We start from the raw sequence: 12,341 nt of genomic DNA on the forward strand, positions 1-12,341 counted from the left end.
TCGCCACGAGGCAAACGAATTACACGATGACTGGTTCGTTAACTTGACCACGGCTAATTGGTGCGGTGTAGTTACATAGATTGTTAGGATCGTTTAGACAAACCGAACGATCAAATAATTGTTCCGACTATTTGCACACGGGTGTCGAGATGATTTTATTATGCATGTAACGTTTGGTCGCAAGGCGAAAGCGATAGGATATAAGAGAACGTATAAAGTAAAATTCAAATTAATTTTATATAGGAGAGAGAGATTATCTCAAACCCGCGTGCTTCTTAAATGAATAACTTTATTTTCACTGAAATGAATAATTGCGCTACTGATATCCCTCTCTAAAATGTACATAACATTTTGCGATAGATTTTTCGGAACGATAAATTTTAAATTAGAAACCGTATGACGTGATGCGCAGTAGCGAAGAAACATGTTTGAGGGCTCGGATGTAAAATTTAGATTATCTAGTCCCGCGCGATTGCGTTCGACCGGGCGCGGTTCGCCGAACGAGATCCCTTCGATTCCTACGGCAATCATTAATTCGGGCTCGCACGGACTTCAACGAGCGAGAGCAGAGATTCGATTACGAAGTTACCTTTGCTGTAGATGCGCCTCTCGAAAACAGGTGATAGCAAACGACACACGACAGTTCGGCGGTGAATACCGTATCGCCAATGCAATTTCGCGCACGGATTTCGAGTCGTCCCCCCATCTGCTGCTCCCGACTCTCTCTCTTTCTCCCTCTCTCTACCTTTCCATATTTGCCTTGGCTTTGAATGTCACATTTCCTCGATGTGAGAATGCCGTCGCGAGGACGCGCGTGCGCGCGCGGCAAATGGATAGAATACCACGGGATCCAATATCTTCCTTTTTATCCTTCGGTCCTTCCCCTTTTCTTTTGCGCTTTTACCATGCGTCTCTAGACGAGTCCCGTTCTACACGTATTCCCGTTTCTACACGGCCGAATCAAGAAAGAGAGCGTAACCGAACGTCAAAGCGCGAGCGGATGTACGGAGCGAGCGAACATTTCGCGTGCCACCAAACGTTCATCTCACGTCCACTCAATTCGTTGTGTTCATAAATAAAACTCTTGCGTATTATACGCTCCCGCTGGGAGTAACCGGGCGACGCGTGCGACGGAGGAGAGAGAGAGAGAGAGAGAGAGAGAGAGAGCGAGCGGAATCGAAAGCCGTTTCCAGGCGAAATATAGCGGGAGCCACGACACCGGGGTGCTGTGGCTGTATCAATTCTATTTGCGTTTTGCGGAAACGCGAAAAGGCTGTTGATTCGGTCCTATCGATCCGTTGCGTTGAAAATTCACTTTCGGTTCTGCTATGCTGCTGCAGGAGGTAGATAGAGAGAGAGGAAGATCAAGCTTTGTCGCGGCTGCTTGCGACATTCGCGTAATGGAGCGAGTTATTGGTGAAAAATCACTGTGGTCTTTAGATATTTACAAAGGCTTTTTCTCTTTAGAAGATAGATAAAAGGGAGCGCCTCTCGGAAAACTCGGTTCCCTTCGCAACGGAGTTGCGTGTCTGTATAGAATTGTCGGGGAAGTTCGCAGTTCCTGTCCGTCGTTGCTCGACAACGGCAGTTCCGCGATAAACACGTGTACACGGTTGCGCCGGTGTGACTCCTCCTTGACACGAATAATCGCGTCGCAAACAAGGAGAATAATGCACTCGCCGACAGACGGGTAGCGAAAGGAACGCGCGGGAGAACGCGTCGGCGACGACGACGACGACGACGGCGTTAGCTCGCTCCTAACGCGACAGAGTAATTTAGATATTAATTTCCACGGTTTATAGAGAACACGTTTCAATGTTAGCCCGATTAATAAGGGTACGTCGCGCGCCCCCGCGGCACAAATTACTGAAAGTTCCCCTGCGCGAAACTTGAAATTGCGCAACTGCCGGGGAGAGATCCGAATAAATAGAAAGTTGCCGGTTTGGATTTAAGCGTCGTGCAGCACCACCACGGTGCGGAGATGCCGCCGCCGAGGAGGACGGCGAGGGAATTACCTGCGTATGCATATATGGACCGAGCGCGGGAAAGGAAAAGGAATTAAGTCTGCACAAAGGGATGAGCCCTTTAATCCCGCTCAATGGATCCGGGAGATTAGCTGAGTAACGAACGAACGCCGAGCGGCGTTCTGCTCTCACTGCTGGAGGGAGGAAGGGAGGGAGGGAAATATGCGCAAACTTTCCGCGCGCTCTCTTTCCGATGAAAATCACTTGCGCCACGCTAAGTCTTCGCCGTCACGAGTCAGAGACACCGTGAAATGTTGGTTCTTTCTCTCCTCGAAAATTCGCCCACATTACAAATCTCGTCCCGAGGGGGTTTGCGTTGCACGATCGTTCCAAATGGATATTAGAGTCCGCTCGAAACGGGGCGGACGAAACATAACGCGCGCGATAGGATAAATCCAAAACGCGAGAAATCCGAACCGCGAAAGAAGCCCTTCCCAAAGCGCTCGCGATGATAGGTAATTTATCAAGCCGCGGGAATATCGCGTTTCTCTCGACAACAACGGAGGAAGGAACGAGTTAACGCGCGCATGCGCGTTTGCGCACGACGCACGCTCGTTCAGAATTCCGGATAATTAACGAGGCTGCGTTTTTCGATTAATTGGCCCGGGAGACTTTCGTGAAAATTAATCTAGTGCGGGCGACGGAGAAGTCCGCCTTGATGCCTGCCGGCGCAGCGGGATTTCAAAAGCAACGGCGGCTCGCGTAAGCCAACTATACCTTCGACGGGGGTATTGTTCTCATTTTGATTATTTAGCAAGTACATGCCTTATTAAATCCTGGAAACAAGCGAGTCGTCGGCAAGGATTTTTTTTTTTCTTTTTTTTCCCTCTTCTCTCTTTATTTTTTACTCGATCGTTACGCAAACTTCAACGAAATCCGCATAACGGTGGTTTGTTTTTTTTTTGGACAAAAAAAGTATTCGCGCAGCGCTGGATAACACAGCGAATCGGAGGCCGGAAAAAAAGAGGGACTCAGAAATATAGTATTGTGACAAAATACGCGGGCCGAATGGAATTTTCGCTCTCTGTGGAGTGGCAACCGTAGGAAATAACGGGGCCGTATTTTTCCGTCGCCGCGGCGATGATTTATAGGGACAGGCGCGGGGACAGTCTGGCGGTGTCTTTACTTTTATTACGTGCAAACTATTTACAGACGCCGTTCATTAGAGGGAGTGCCTTGATCGAGTGGACTGAAAGGAAAGTAATGACGTTCCGGTAGAAGCTATCGGTAACATGGAACAAGGTCGTTAAGACCGCGTCTCGAGGAAGATCCATCGATCTTCGGGGTTGCGGCTCTCGTCTGCGACTGTCAGTTTCAGGTTGCGCGCTCGGACAGACAACGTCGGCGTGTCGTTTTAGGGATCGTTGCTGACGGCCAGAATCGACGATGAGGAAAGACAAAACAGTGATTTTTCAAAGCGTAAGCCCTCGCAAATTTTTCGAGGGGAAGAAGAAGAATTACTCGCGCGTGTCGCGTGTATGACATCCGTGTCGCGCGTTGTCACGAGGCTAACGAAACCCTCGTCAATTGACGGGGTTTTGCTGCTTAATTCAGCATGCCGATTTCTCGGCGAATTTTTCGAAAGTATGAATTGAAGCTTTCAAAGTTCGATCCCTCGCTCGCGGCATGAAAAAAGCGCCGCGAAACTTTCACGGCGTTCGTATGAAGAGATAATAGAATCCACTTCGATTTTTTTCAATATCGAAAGAACGATTTTGTTGAAAAGTCTAAAAATTTTGCTAAAAACAGATCTGAAAATAATTTGTTAAAATGTTAATACTGATAAGCATTGCTATAAAACGTTTTGATATATTCTAGCAATCATTTTGACTTTCGCACAAAATTATTTTAATTATTGAACGAAAATTATTTTCAGATCTGGATTCAGTGAAATTGTTCTTTCCGTGAACGGTACAATCATTCTCCGGGGGGAGTACATCCCATGTATTTGTCGTCGTGACAGAAACCGAGTCTCTTTGGCGCGAAATAAACGTGTCTTAACTTCTATCGAGTTGGAGCTGGAAACGAGCCAGAAATGATCGCTTTGATCTCGGCACTGGCACGACGAGGTCGCGAAAATGCCCTCCATTAACCCTTAAAACATCCGAAAGTTTCCGTCGTTAAGCCACGGTAGTAGGGTCTTTAACGTACGTTTCCGCATTGACGCACGTGCGTCGTGCTTTCGTACTTAACGTCCCTTTATTTCTTCGAGACCTCACTAAGGGAGAACATTCCAGTTTGTAAGCGTCGGGTATTTTACTTTAATACTCGTCCGTAGCTAAAAATACCATGGAATACCATGAAATTGAAAAGTATTTTAATTATTATGTTACAGTGTTAGTATGGTATTACTTGTTATGTTATATAATAATTGTAAAAGCGGTAAAAGATTCGCGCAGATTTATTTTACGGAACGATACGTAAATAAATATAAAAATAATCACGGAAGAGACCATGATAAAATTTATCCAATTTTAATTACAAATGCTTTTTACAATTTTTTTTCACAGTCTGAAAAGAGGACAATGGTATCGAGTTATATTTCTCTGCACTTGTAACACATCGAAAAGTAAACTCGTCGATATTGCACGAGTTTGAAACCCCGTTATCGAAGATTCATATGTATATATATATATATATATATATCTTTCGACGCGACCACTTCGCGCGCGCGTTGCTGCATGCGCAAAAGTGCTCCAAGAAGGACATCGTCCTTCCGAGCGTTATAGCTTCGCTCCTCGCGAACTCGACGTTCCGTATTCAAACGCGGTTCGATGAACCCGCTGGAAAAATGATCAGAGATGCGGCGGGTGAACGGTGCCGGCTGGATCGCGGCCAAGGATCTTCTCGCTCCTTTGATCGCGCTGCCGCGCCGCGCCGCGTCGAATCGTGCCGCTGCTGTATATTATCAATATCGGGTCCGTGCCCATCCTCCAAAACCCGCCGACCAGACGGGGGCGAATCCCGGTGGCGAGACGCGGGAGAAGCGCGAAAAGCGGGGGAGTAAGTTAAATTGCGCCGTCGAAATGGGCACGGTTGTCGGTCGGTCGGAAGCCCATTTCCGATAGAAACCACCCCTCTTCCTTGTCAGTCAGGCGAGGCGAAGCCAGGCCGGCGGCGGCGGCGGCTGCGGCGTCGGCGTCCCCGTTATACCCATTTTCGGCCAATTCCGGATTGCGCTCGTCGATCCGCACGCGGGGAATCCCTGCCTGGATCGAGTCCGGCCCCGAGAAGTATCTGGGATTGATTATTCGCGGATATATATCGGGGATAGATCGACGACGGAAACCCCTCGAAACGCGAGGACTACCTCTGCCCGGTTGCCCGATATCTATACGACAAAATTAGATCGCTGCAGTGAACTCCGCACTGCGGACTCTTGAGAGCCGCGTCATGCATTAACATTTAAGCGTCTGAAATTGGGAGGAAAAAAAAATAGAACCGGCTAAAAATTTGAAAACGTAAGATTCTCGAGAGAAGCCAAAAAAAATTGCATATTTTATGAATCCTTCGCGAGATTTTTAACGCGGTAGAAATTATTTAATTTTTTTGCGCGGAGAAGTGGCGTCTTTCTCTTTCTCTCTCTCTCTCTCTCTCTCTCTCTCTCTTTCTTTCTCTCTCTCTAATGGAATTAAGTAGTGGAATTTATTTCCGATGTTTAAAATATAAACGTGCGGAAAGGTTGCACGGCTTTTTTAAAATGACATTAGCCGATGATCCGGTCGGCAAACTGCATAAGAGATTAGCTCTTTCCAAATAGGAAACGCTCCGTAAAATACGACTGACGCAAGGAGACACGCGTTTTATATTCACGAACGCAAATGGCTCGATGTAATCTAACAAGGAAGCATGTTATCCCCTTCGGTCGATCGGTCGATCGGTCGGTCTGTCGGTCGGTTGCTTACTCGATTGAGTATCAATCGAATATCTAACGTGGATAGCAATTGACATTCGGAGACAGTTTGACGTTTCATTTCTTGATACGCATTCCTCATTCCTCATAATCCATATTTATAGATTCTCAGAACGTAACGGACCGCGAGCGACGTGAATCCAGTAATAATATCTCCTGTCCGCGACGCGAGACGAATCCCCCGCTTTGAAATCCGAACGTGCAGCGTGTTCTTCCACTTTCGTTTTTTCTTTTTTTCGTTTTACATACCTTCGAACGTCCGCACATCATGCGGCGTTACGAGTCTTCAGATGATCCGAGTACGCGAAGTACATTTTGCTTTGCGTATAGCAAAGAGGGGTCGTCGAAACATTTACCGAACGCTGCTTGCCATCAAGAAGTTTAGCTGAAACCGTGCTACGTGCGCGCTCCTGCGTTTCCTCAAGTGGAAGAACGTCGTAAAAGTACATTCGCAAAATTACATTCTGTCACCGAAACAGTTTGGCACCGCGGGCACGTATCAGCCGTTTCTTACGCAATTTTGCAAATTTCTTATTTTACGTACATTCGTCGCCCGTGTACGAATGTGTGTAATATGCACGAGAGACAGCAGTTAAACTGTCTAAGAATCATATCCCTATTAATTTTAAAGTAAAATAAATGTACACGGAAAAAATGAGGTTGCGTTAACAGCATTAGTCTAATTGAAATACTAATTCAGTTTTAACGAAACCAATAACATTTTATTCAAAGAACAGGCCGTTTCATTAATAATATTATTAAATTAACAAGATCATTTTTTAATTAAACTAATGCTGTGACAAAACATCTTTCTTTTCCGTGTATAAATTTTTGAGACATCCGTATATACGTCGAATTGGCATATCGTTTTTGATAATTAAGGATTTAAATCTCTTTAAAGGGAAATCTGAGGAATCTGAGAAATCTACATTCCCTTCTAATACCTCGGACACATTATATCTTTCACCATTACATTAAAATATACATTCAGCTTCGACGAGCAGATATTTTTATTCAATTCTGCCTTAGCAATTGAATGTCGCGCTCGTATGAATATATATTGTAGCACCGAGATAGGTCCCCGTAAAATTGTAGCCGTATCTTAGTTTTCCGTTTCGCTGCATTACTATTGATCTGCGACCCGTGCAGCGATTGCACGACGGATATGCCACAATATCGCAATATTAACAGATCCCATCGATGCTGTCCTCATAAAAGAGATGGAAAAGAATGGAGCGAGAGAGAGAGAGAGAGAGAGAATTCCTTTTGTCTTTATTCGTTTCAATTAACTGATAACTGCGGCAATACGGTCTTTGCCTTCGATCAAAAGTTGCTTGCGAGAAATATAAGTGCATCGGAGAAAATTTACCATTAAACTACATCCGATATATATCGTTAATTTATAATAACAATCAGCATAATTGATTGAATAAAGTGAAAATAACGAAGAGTTTTTTTTTTAGACGGGACGAAGGTCCTGGGAAAAAGGTGTATCTCGATAATAATTGATAATGAAACACCGCTCATGGAATCGTAATCCAATCGTAAAAAATTTAATTCTTTGGCTTTGTCAAATCCTACATTTATAACGCGTTTGTTCGTTAAATCATTCAGCCTGCGAACTCGCGCGGGAAGGGCCGAGGGCGATATATAATTTTATCAACTTTAATCGCCAATATTGACCGCGACGATTAATAATCATCGAACATTTCATTTGTATAATAACGTATTATCACGTTCTCGAATTAGCAAATGTGGGACGGTTTCACGCGAGATTTTCAATGCTTAAATGATAATTAGTCGAACTCGGAAACGTTATGCATTACCGGAAACGATATCATATATACATAATTAGCTGGGTGAATTAATATGTCGTTTGCCGCGTTGGCGTGAGCGATCGCGTGACATATGTTGCGCGTTGACGTAGCAAAATTAAGAAGTGGCAGTTAGAGCAATTAGAATCGTCAGAGGCATTTCTAGATTTTTTAAATTATTTTCATTCTCGTCTGAGAATGTACATTTTTATTAACGGAAGATTGATGATTGCAGCGAAGCTGGACGGCGTCAAGACTTACATGCGGATGAGGAGAGTGCCGAATCATTTGCAGGTTAAAGTTATCAAGTGGTTCGACTACTTGTGGCTGACGCAGAAGTGCTCCGACGAAGAGAAAGCAGTGAGTTGTCTTCCAGGTGAGTTTCTCGCCAAACTTATGAATGTCAAATTAACTCGAATGAACGGCATTTAATTTGTTGTTGAAAAAAAACAACACGGATTAAAAATCAAGAAGGTATATCTACGACGAGTATTATCCACGCGAACTTGAAGCTTCTTTTTGTTACAGAAAAAAAACACGCTTGCGTTATACCGTTATTTTTAGCATAAGTGATTTATGAAAGCTGAATAATGCAATTAACGCAGACGTAATTAATTATTTTTATATGAATCATTTATCTTCTCTCTTCACCCCCGTATAGTTATCGTTATTAATGCGCAATATAGAAGAGATGCGGGCGCAAATTTACTTTCATAAACGCGAGTTATATGAAAATCCGGCGCTACTCCGGCCGTGGTCGTAACTTTATGATATTTATATAAGTCCGCGTTGAATCTACGTAAGCGGCTAGGCGGAGCTATTTCGCGAGCGCGTAATTTAACGCACGTGTAATTAATGTAACTCCGTCCATTCGCGAGTTCTGAATAAAGCTTTCCATTTTTAACTGCAATTTATTAGTCAAATAACGGACGAATGCGCAAGTTATTGCGTGGGCGAGTGTTTACGGGCAAATGAAACGATATCGCCGCCTCTTTCGCCCCGGTGTTAGCGTATATAATTTCACGGGGAAACATTTGATCTCATAACCACGCCTGGCAGGATACGCAGAACTAAAATGCGAGCAAAGCGACGCGTAAGCAGGGTCCGTGTACGGCTGCCGACATCGTCGCCTTTTAATGCATACCGCACGAGGGCAAACGGTCGTGGGCGAATTTTCACCGGGGGTTGTCTCTCGTAAAGAGACGTGATAAAAGTGGGCGCTGAAAGTTCCCGACTTATCTGAAAAATTATAATTTATTCCGCCCCGTGCTCGCGTTAAATCCCTCCCTTTGTGATGTAGTAAACAATTTGCGTAAGTGGGATTTGCATAATAAATAGGAAAACAAATTGACTTGTATAGCGTATCAGTGATCGAGTATATTACTTTTACGATGGCACGAAAATAAATGCTTATTTTTGACAGACAAATGTGTTGATTGCACTGAAAAAAGAAAAGTTAATATAACTAAATACGTTTTATTGACAGTTTTTCTTTAGTTCAATTATATATATTATATATGTTTTTTATATAATTATATATATTGTATATGTTTTTAAGTTAAACATACATCAACAACATGATATTTTTGTGAATTAAAAAATATTTTGTTAAATTAATAAATACTTGTTTGACAGCCCGTAACCGCCGTGTATAGTTGTAATCAAGAAATATTTTTTTATTTAATATTTTTTTCTCACATTGTACGTTATCGTTTTTTTTTCTACGACGGAATCGTCCATGATTATATTAACTAATACGCACGAGTATTTTTCCTTCAATAATCCGATAACTTTTTTTATCGCTTGAGTAAAGATTACAAAAAAATTGCGTAAATGTAGAAAATGTAGTTCTGAATCAATTGCGTTAAAGACGACGCCGAGCCGATTATTGGAATGAAACGATATTTCTGCTGGGAATTCCCCGCCGCTAAACTGCTAGTAAAGCAGAGTAATAATGATTCTATCGCTCGCGACGCACTATAAAAGAGACTATATCCAACGTAAAACGTAGTGTTTATATAGAAGCAAATAAACTGGAAGAAACGGGGAAGGGGGGGGGCAACCCACGGGCTACGCCGGGTAACATAGGAGGACTTACGCTGAAATTTATTGCACGAGATATACAAGAGTGCTTAACGCGAAGTCAAGCTCCCACTAAGAAGAAAATTGTCAGTTTCTTTTTTTTTCTTCTCGCAAGCTTTCGCATATTCTCGAAAAATGTTTTATCTCGCCTTCGAGAAAGTATCGATCAATTTCTTTTTTTTCCGCGTGTCGTGACGTAAAATTTTCAATCGTTTTCTCCTTGCGCTCTTCTTAAGGGACTTCTTTATAATCGTTCTGCTTACAACCGCAGGAAAGGATCTCCATAATAAAGCAGCTGGCTTTTACATTAACCACTCTTCCGCGAGCTCCTTTGTTTCTCAAACTGAGAAAAATTTATTTTATACTCCTTTCTTCCTTCCTCACCACCCTATATACTCCATTGTAATAACCCGTTTTTCAACTCGCACTCGTCCCCTCATTTAATGGGGGGAAGAATCGGAATTAAGACATAGTTAACGGGTAACGTAGTTTACGAACGCAGAATGTTAAAGAGGGAATAAATGGCCGGAGAAGCGCAGCGTTATTATTTCACCGCAAAAGCGGAATGCGCTTTTCAAATGAGAGCATCTCCTCTAGAGTAGTAAGAGAGCAAGAGGGAAACGTCCGGACAACATCCTGAAAATCGTTTTCCTTCGAATGGCGCGCATTTCTCATGCAATAAACCCGCTATAAGGCGCGAGTTGTAAAGTCTCCAAGTGTAATGCACGACGTAACAAGGAGTTGGAAATTGAATATTAGTGCGAAATGAAAAATTGTAGGCCATTTCGACGACGCGTAGGTTTTCGTATACGTATACGTCGTTTAATCGGCTATAACGCGTGCGATAAAGGCCCCGGAAATAATATCCGAGACCAACTGGAACGTTTCCGCGTTATACTGATATTTCCTAGCGAATTTGAATTCTTATAAAAAAAAACACGTTTTACGATTTAATACTTTTTAATTTTAAATTAAATTCTTAAGAGGTCTTTCCGGCATTAAATATATATAGATAAACAATGTCAAATCTTATCATTTTATTTTTAAAATGTACTTCGTCGAGAGACTGAAACGTTTAATATTTTTAATAAATTTTTTTAAATTTTGAATTACATACACATATCACTATCACTATCATTTTTAAGAAGTCTTTTCGACATAAAATGGGCCAAATATAAAATTTTATCCTATAACTCTAATCCTATTTTCGAAATTTATTTCGTTCAATTATCGGAATACTTAAAAAGATTCTTCTTCTTTTAATGAATAATGAAATAATCTGCAGTACTGTACACACGCGTAATAAAACAATTGGTAGTGGTATTTTTTGCGCAGGGATAATAGTCGGATTATATCGACACAGAGACAAGCAATTAGGCTGCATTAATACGCGTTAATCGAGAAGAGACATATCGATCGGCGATGAAATTACATGAAAAGCGAAAATGCCAAAAAAAACCGCACAATCTTCCGATACTTGCAACAGCTTGCATAATCACAATTAGCGTTAATTTGCGGAACTTAGTGCTAATTACGCAGCTGCATTGCCGCAATAACAATAGTAACGTCGTAGCGTATTGCGTACTTATACGGTCGACATGCTTCTGGGTTAACTACTAATTTCTGGTGCATGCTCGGCTATAATTATCTCAGCAACAATAGTAACAATATATTAAGCTTTAACCTGCTAATCAAGGATTCATGCGGGAAATAGTACCCTAGTCAATAAATCTTATTTTACGAAGCCTATTTTATTAGTCTGCGCGGATACAATTATTAATCAGTAATCCATATTTACAATAGGCCTTTAATGAAATATATTTGCTTATTAATATTAGTATTAATATTAATTATTGCACATATAATATTAATATATCCGCCAAGAATGTGTTTGCACAGAAATACAGGACCGTCACGAAGTCGTATTTATTATCGTTTAAAATAGAAAAAAAATAATTAGATTTATAAACAGCAAATAATTAATAATTATAATTTGCGGTAATAAATATCTCTTTGTGCATATTCCGAAAAGAACGCAACGGGCATTGAAATCAGACGCTTTGTAGAATGAAAACTGCTCTAAATCAATTATTGAGAATTTGTTGCGGAAATATTAATAATTTTACATTTGAGATGATATTATAAAAAATATACATCATGGTCGAGAGTGGTGCACGGTATATCGATTGTTTATAAAAGCTCCCCTTAGAGTTGGCCTATTTTTAGTTCACCACCTAATTGCGACAGGGATTTTTCACCTTCTTTGCAGATAAGGATGACAAAGTGTCTTCAGGCTAATGGGACGTCGCTTTTGATAAAACTGCCTTTTCTTCTCGGAATGGTTTTATACACTTTGAAGTTTCGGATGATGTTGCCGTGTGCAATGCGACGCAATAGAAATAGTCCACCGGCGCGCGATGACTTCCGCCGTTGCCGTTGCAGCGATGTACATAAATTGTTGTGCGCACAAAAATTTCGCTGCCGCGTCGCGAAAGAAATTTTAAATAT

General features: G+C 42.0%; 1 protein-coding gene across 1 annotated transcript in view; it reads left to right on the top strand.

Annotated features, from left to right (window-relative positions):
• Positions 1 to 12,341, top strand: part of LOC105451021 (cyclic nucleotide-gated cation channel alpha-3) — a 122,308-nt gene that overhangs the window by 91,226 nt on the left and 18,741 nt on the right. The window contains exon 8 of the mRNA XM_011691208.1: positions 7,987 to 8,127. Coding sequence (XP_011689510.1) covers positions 7,987 to 8,127 — 141 coding nt within the window. The remainder of the gene's footprint in view (positions 1 to 7,986; positions 8,128 to 12,341) is intronic.

The sequence above is a fragment of the Wasmannia auropunctata genome, unplaced genomic scaffold, assembly GCF_000956235.1.
Source record: "Wasmannia auropunctata unplaced genomic scaffold, wasmannia.A_1.0 LD336053.1, whole genome shotgun sequence".
In the NCBI taxonomy this organism is placed as follows: Eukaryota; Metazoa; Arthropoda; class Insecta; order Hymenoptera; family Formicidae; genus Wasmannia; species Wasmannia auropunctata.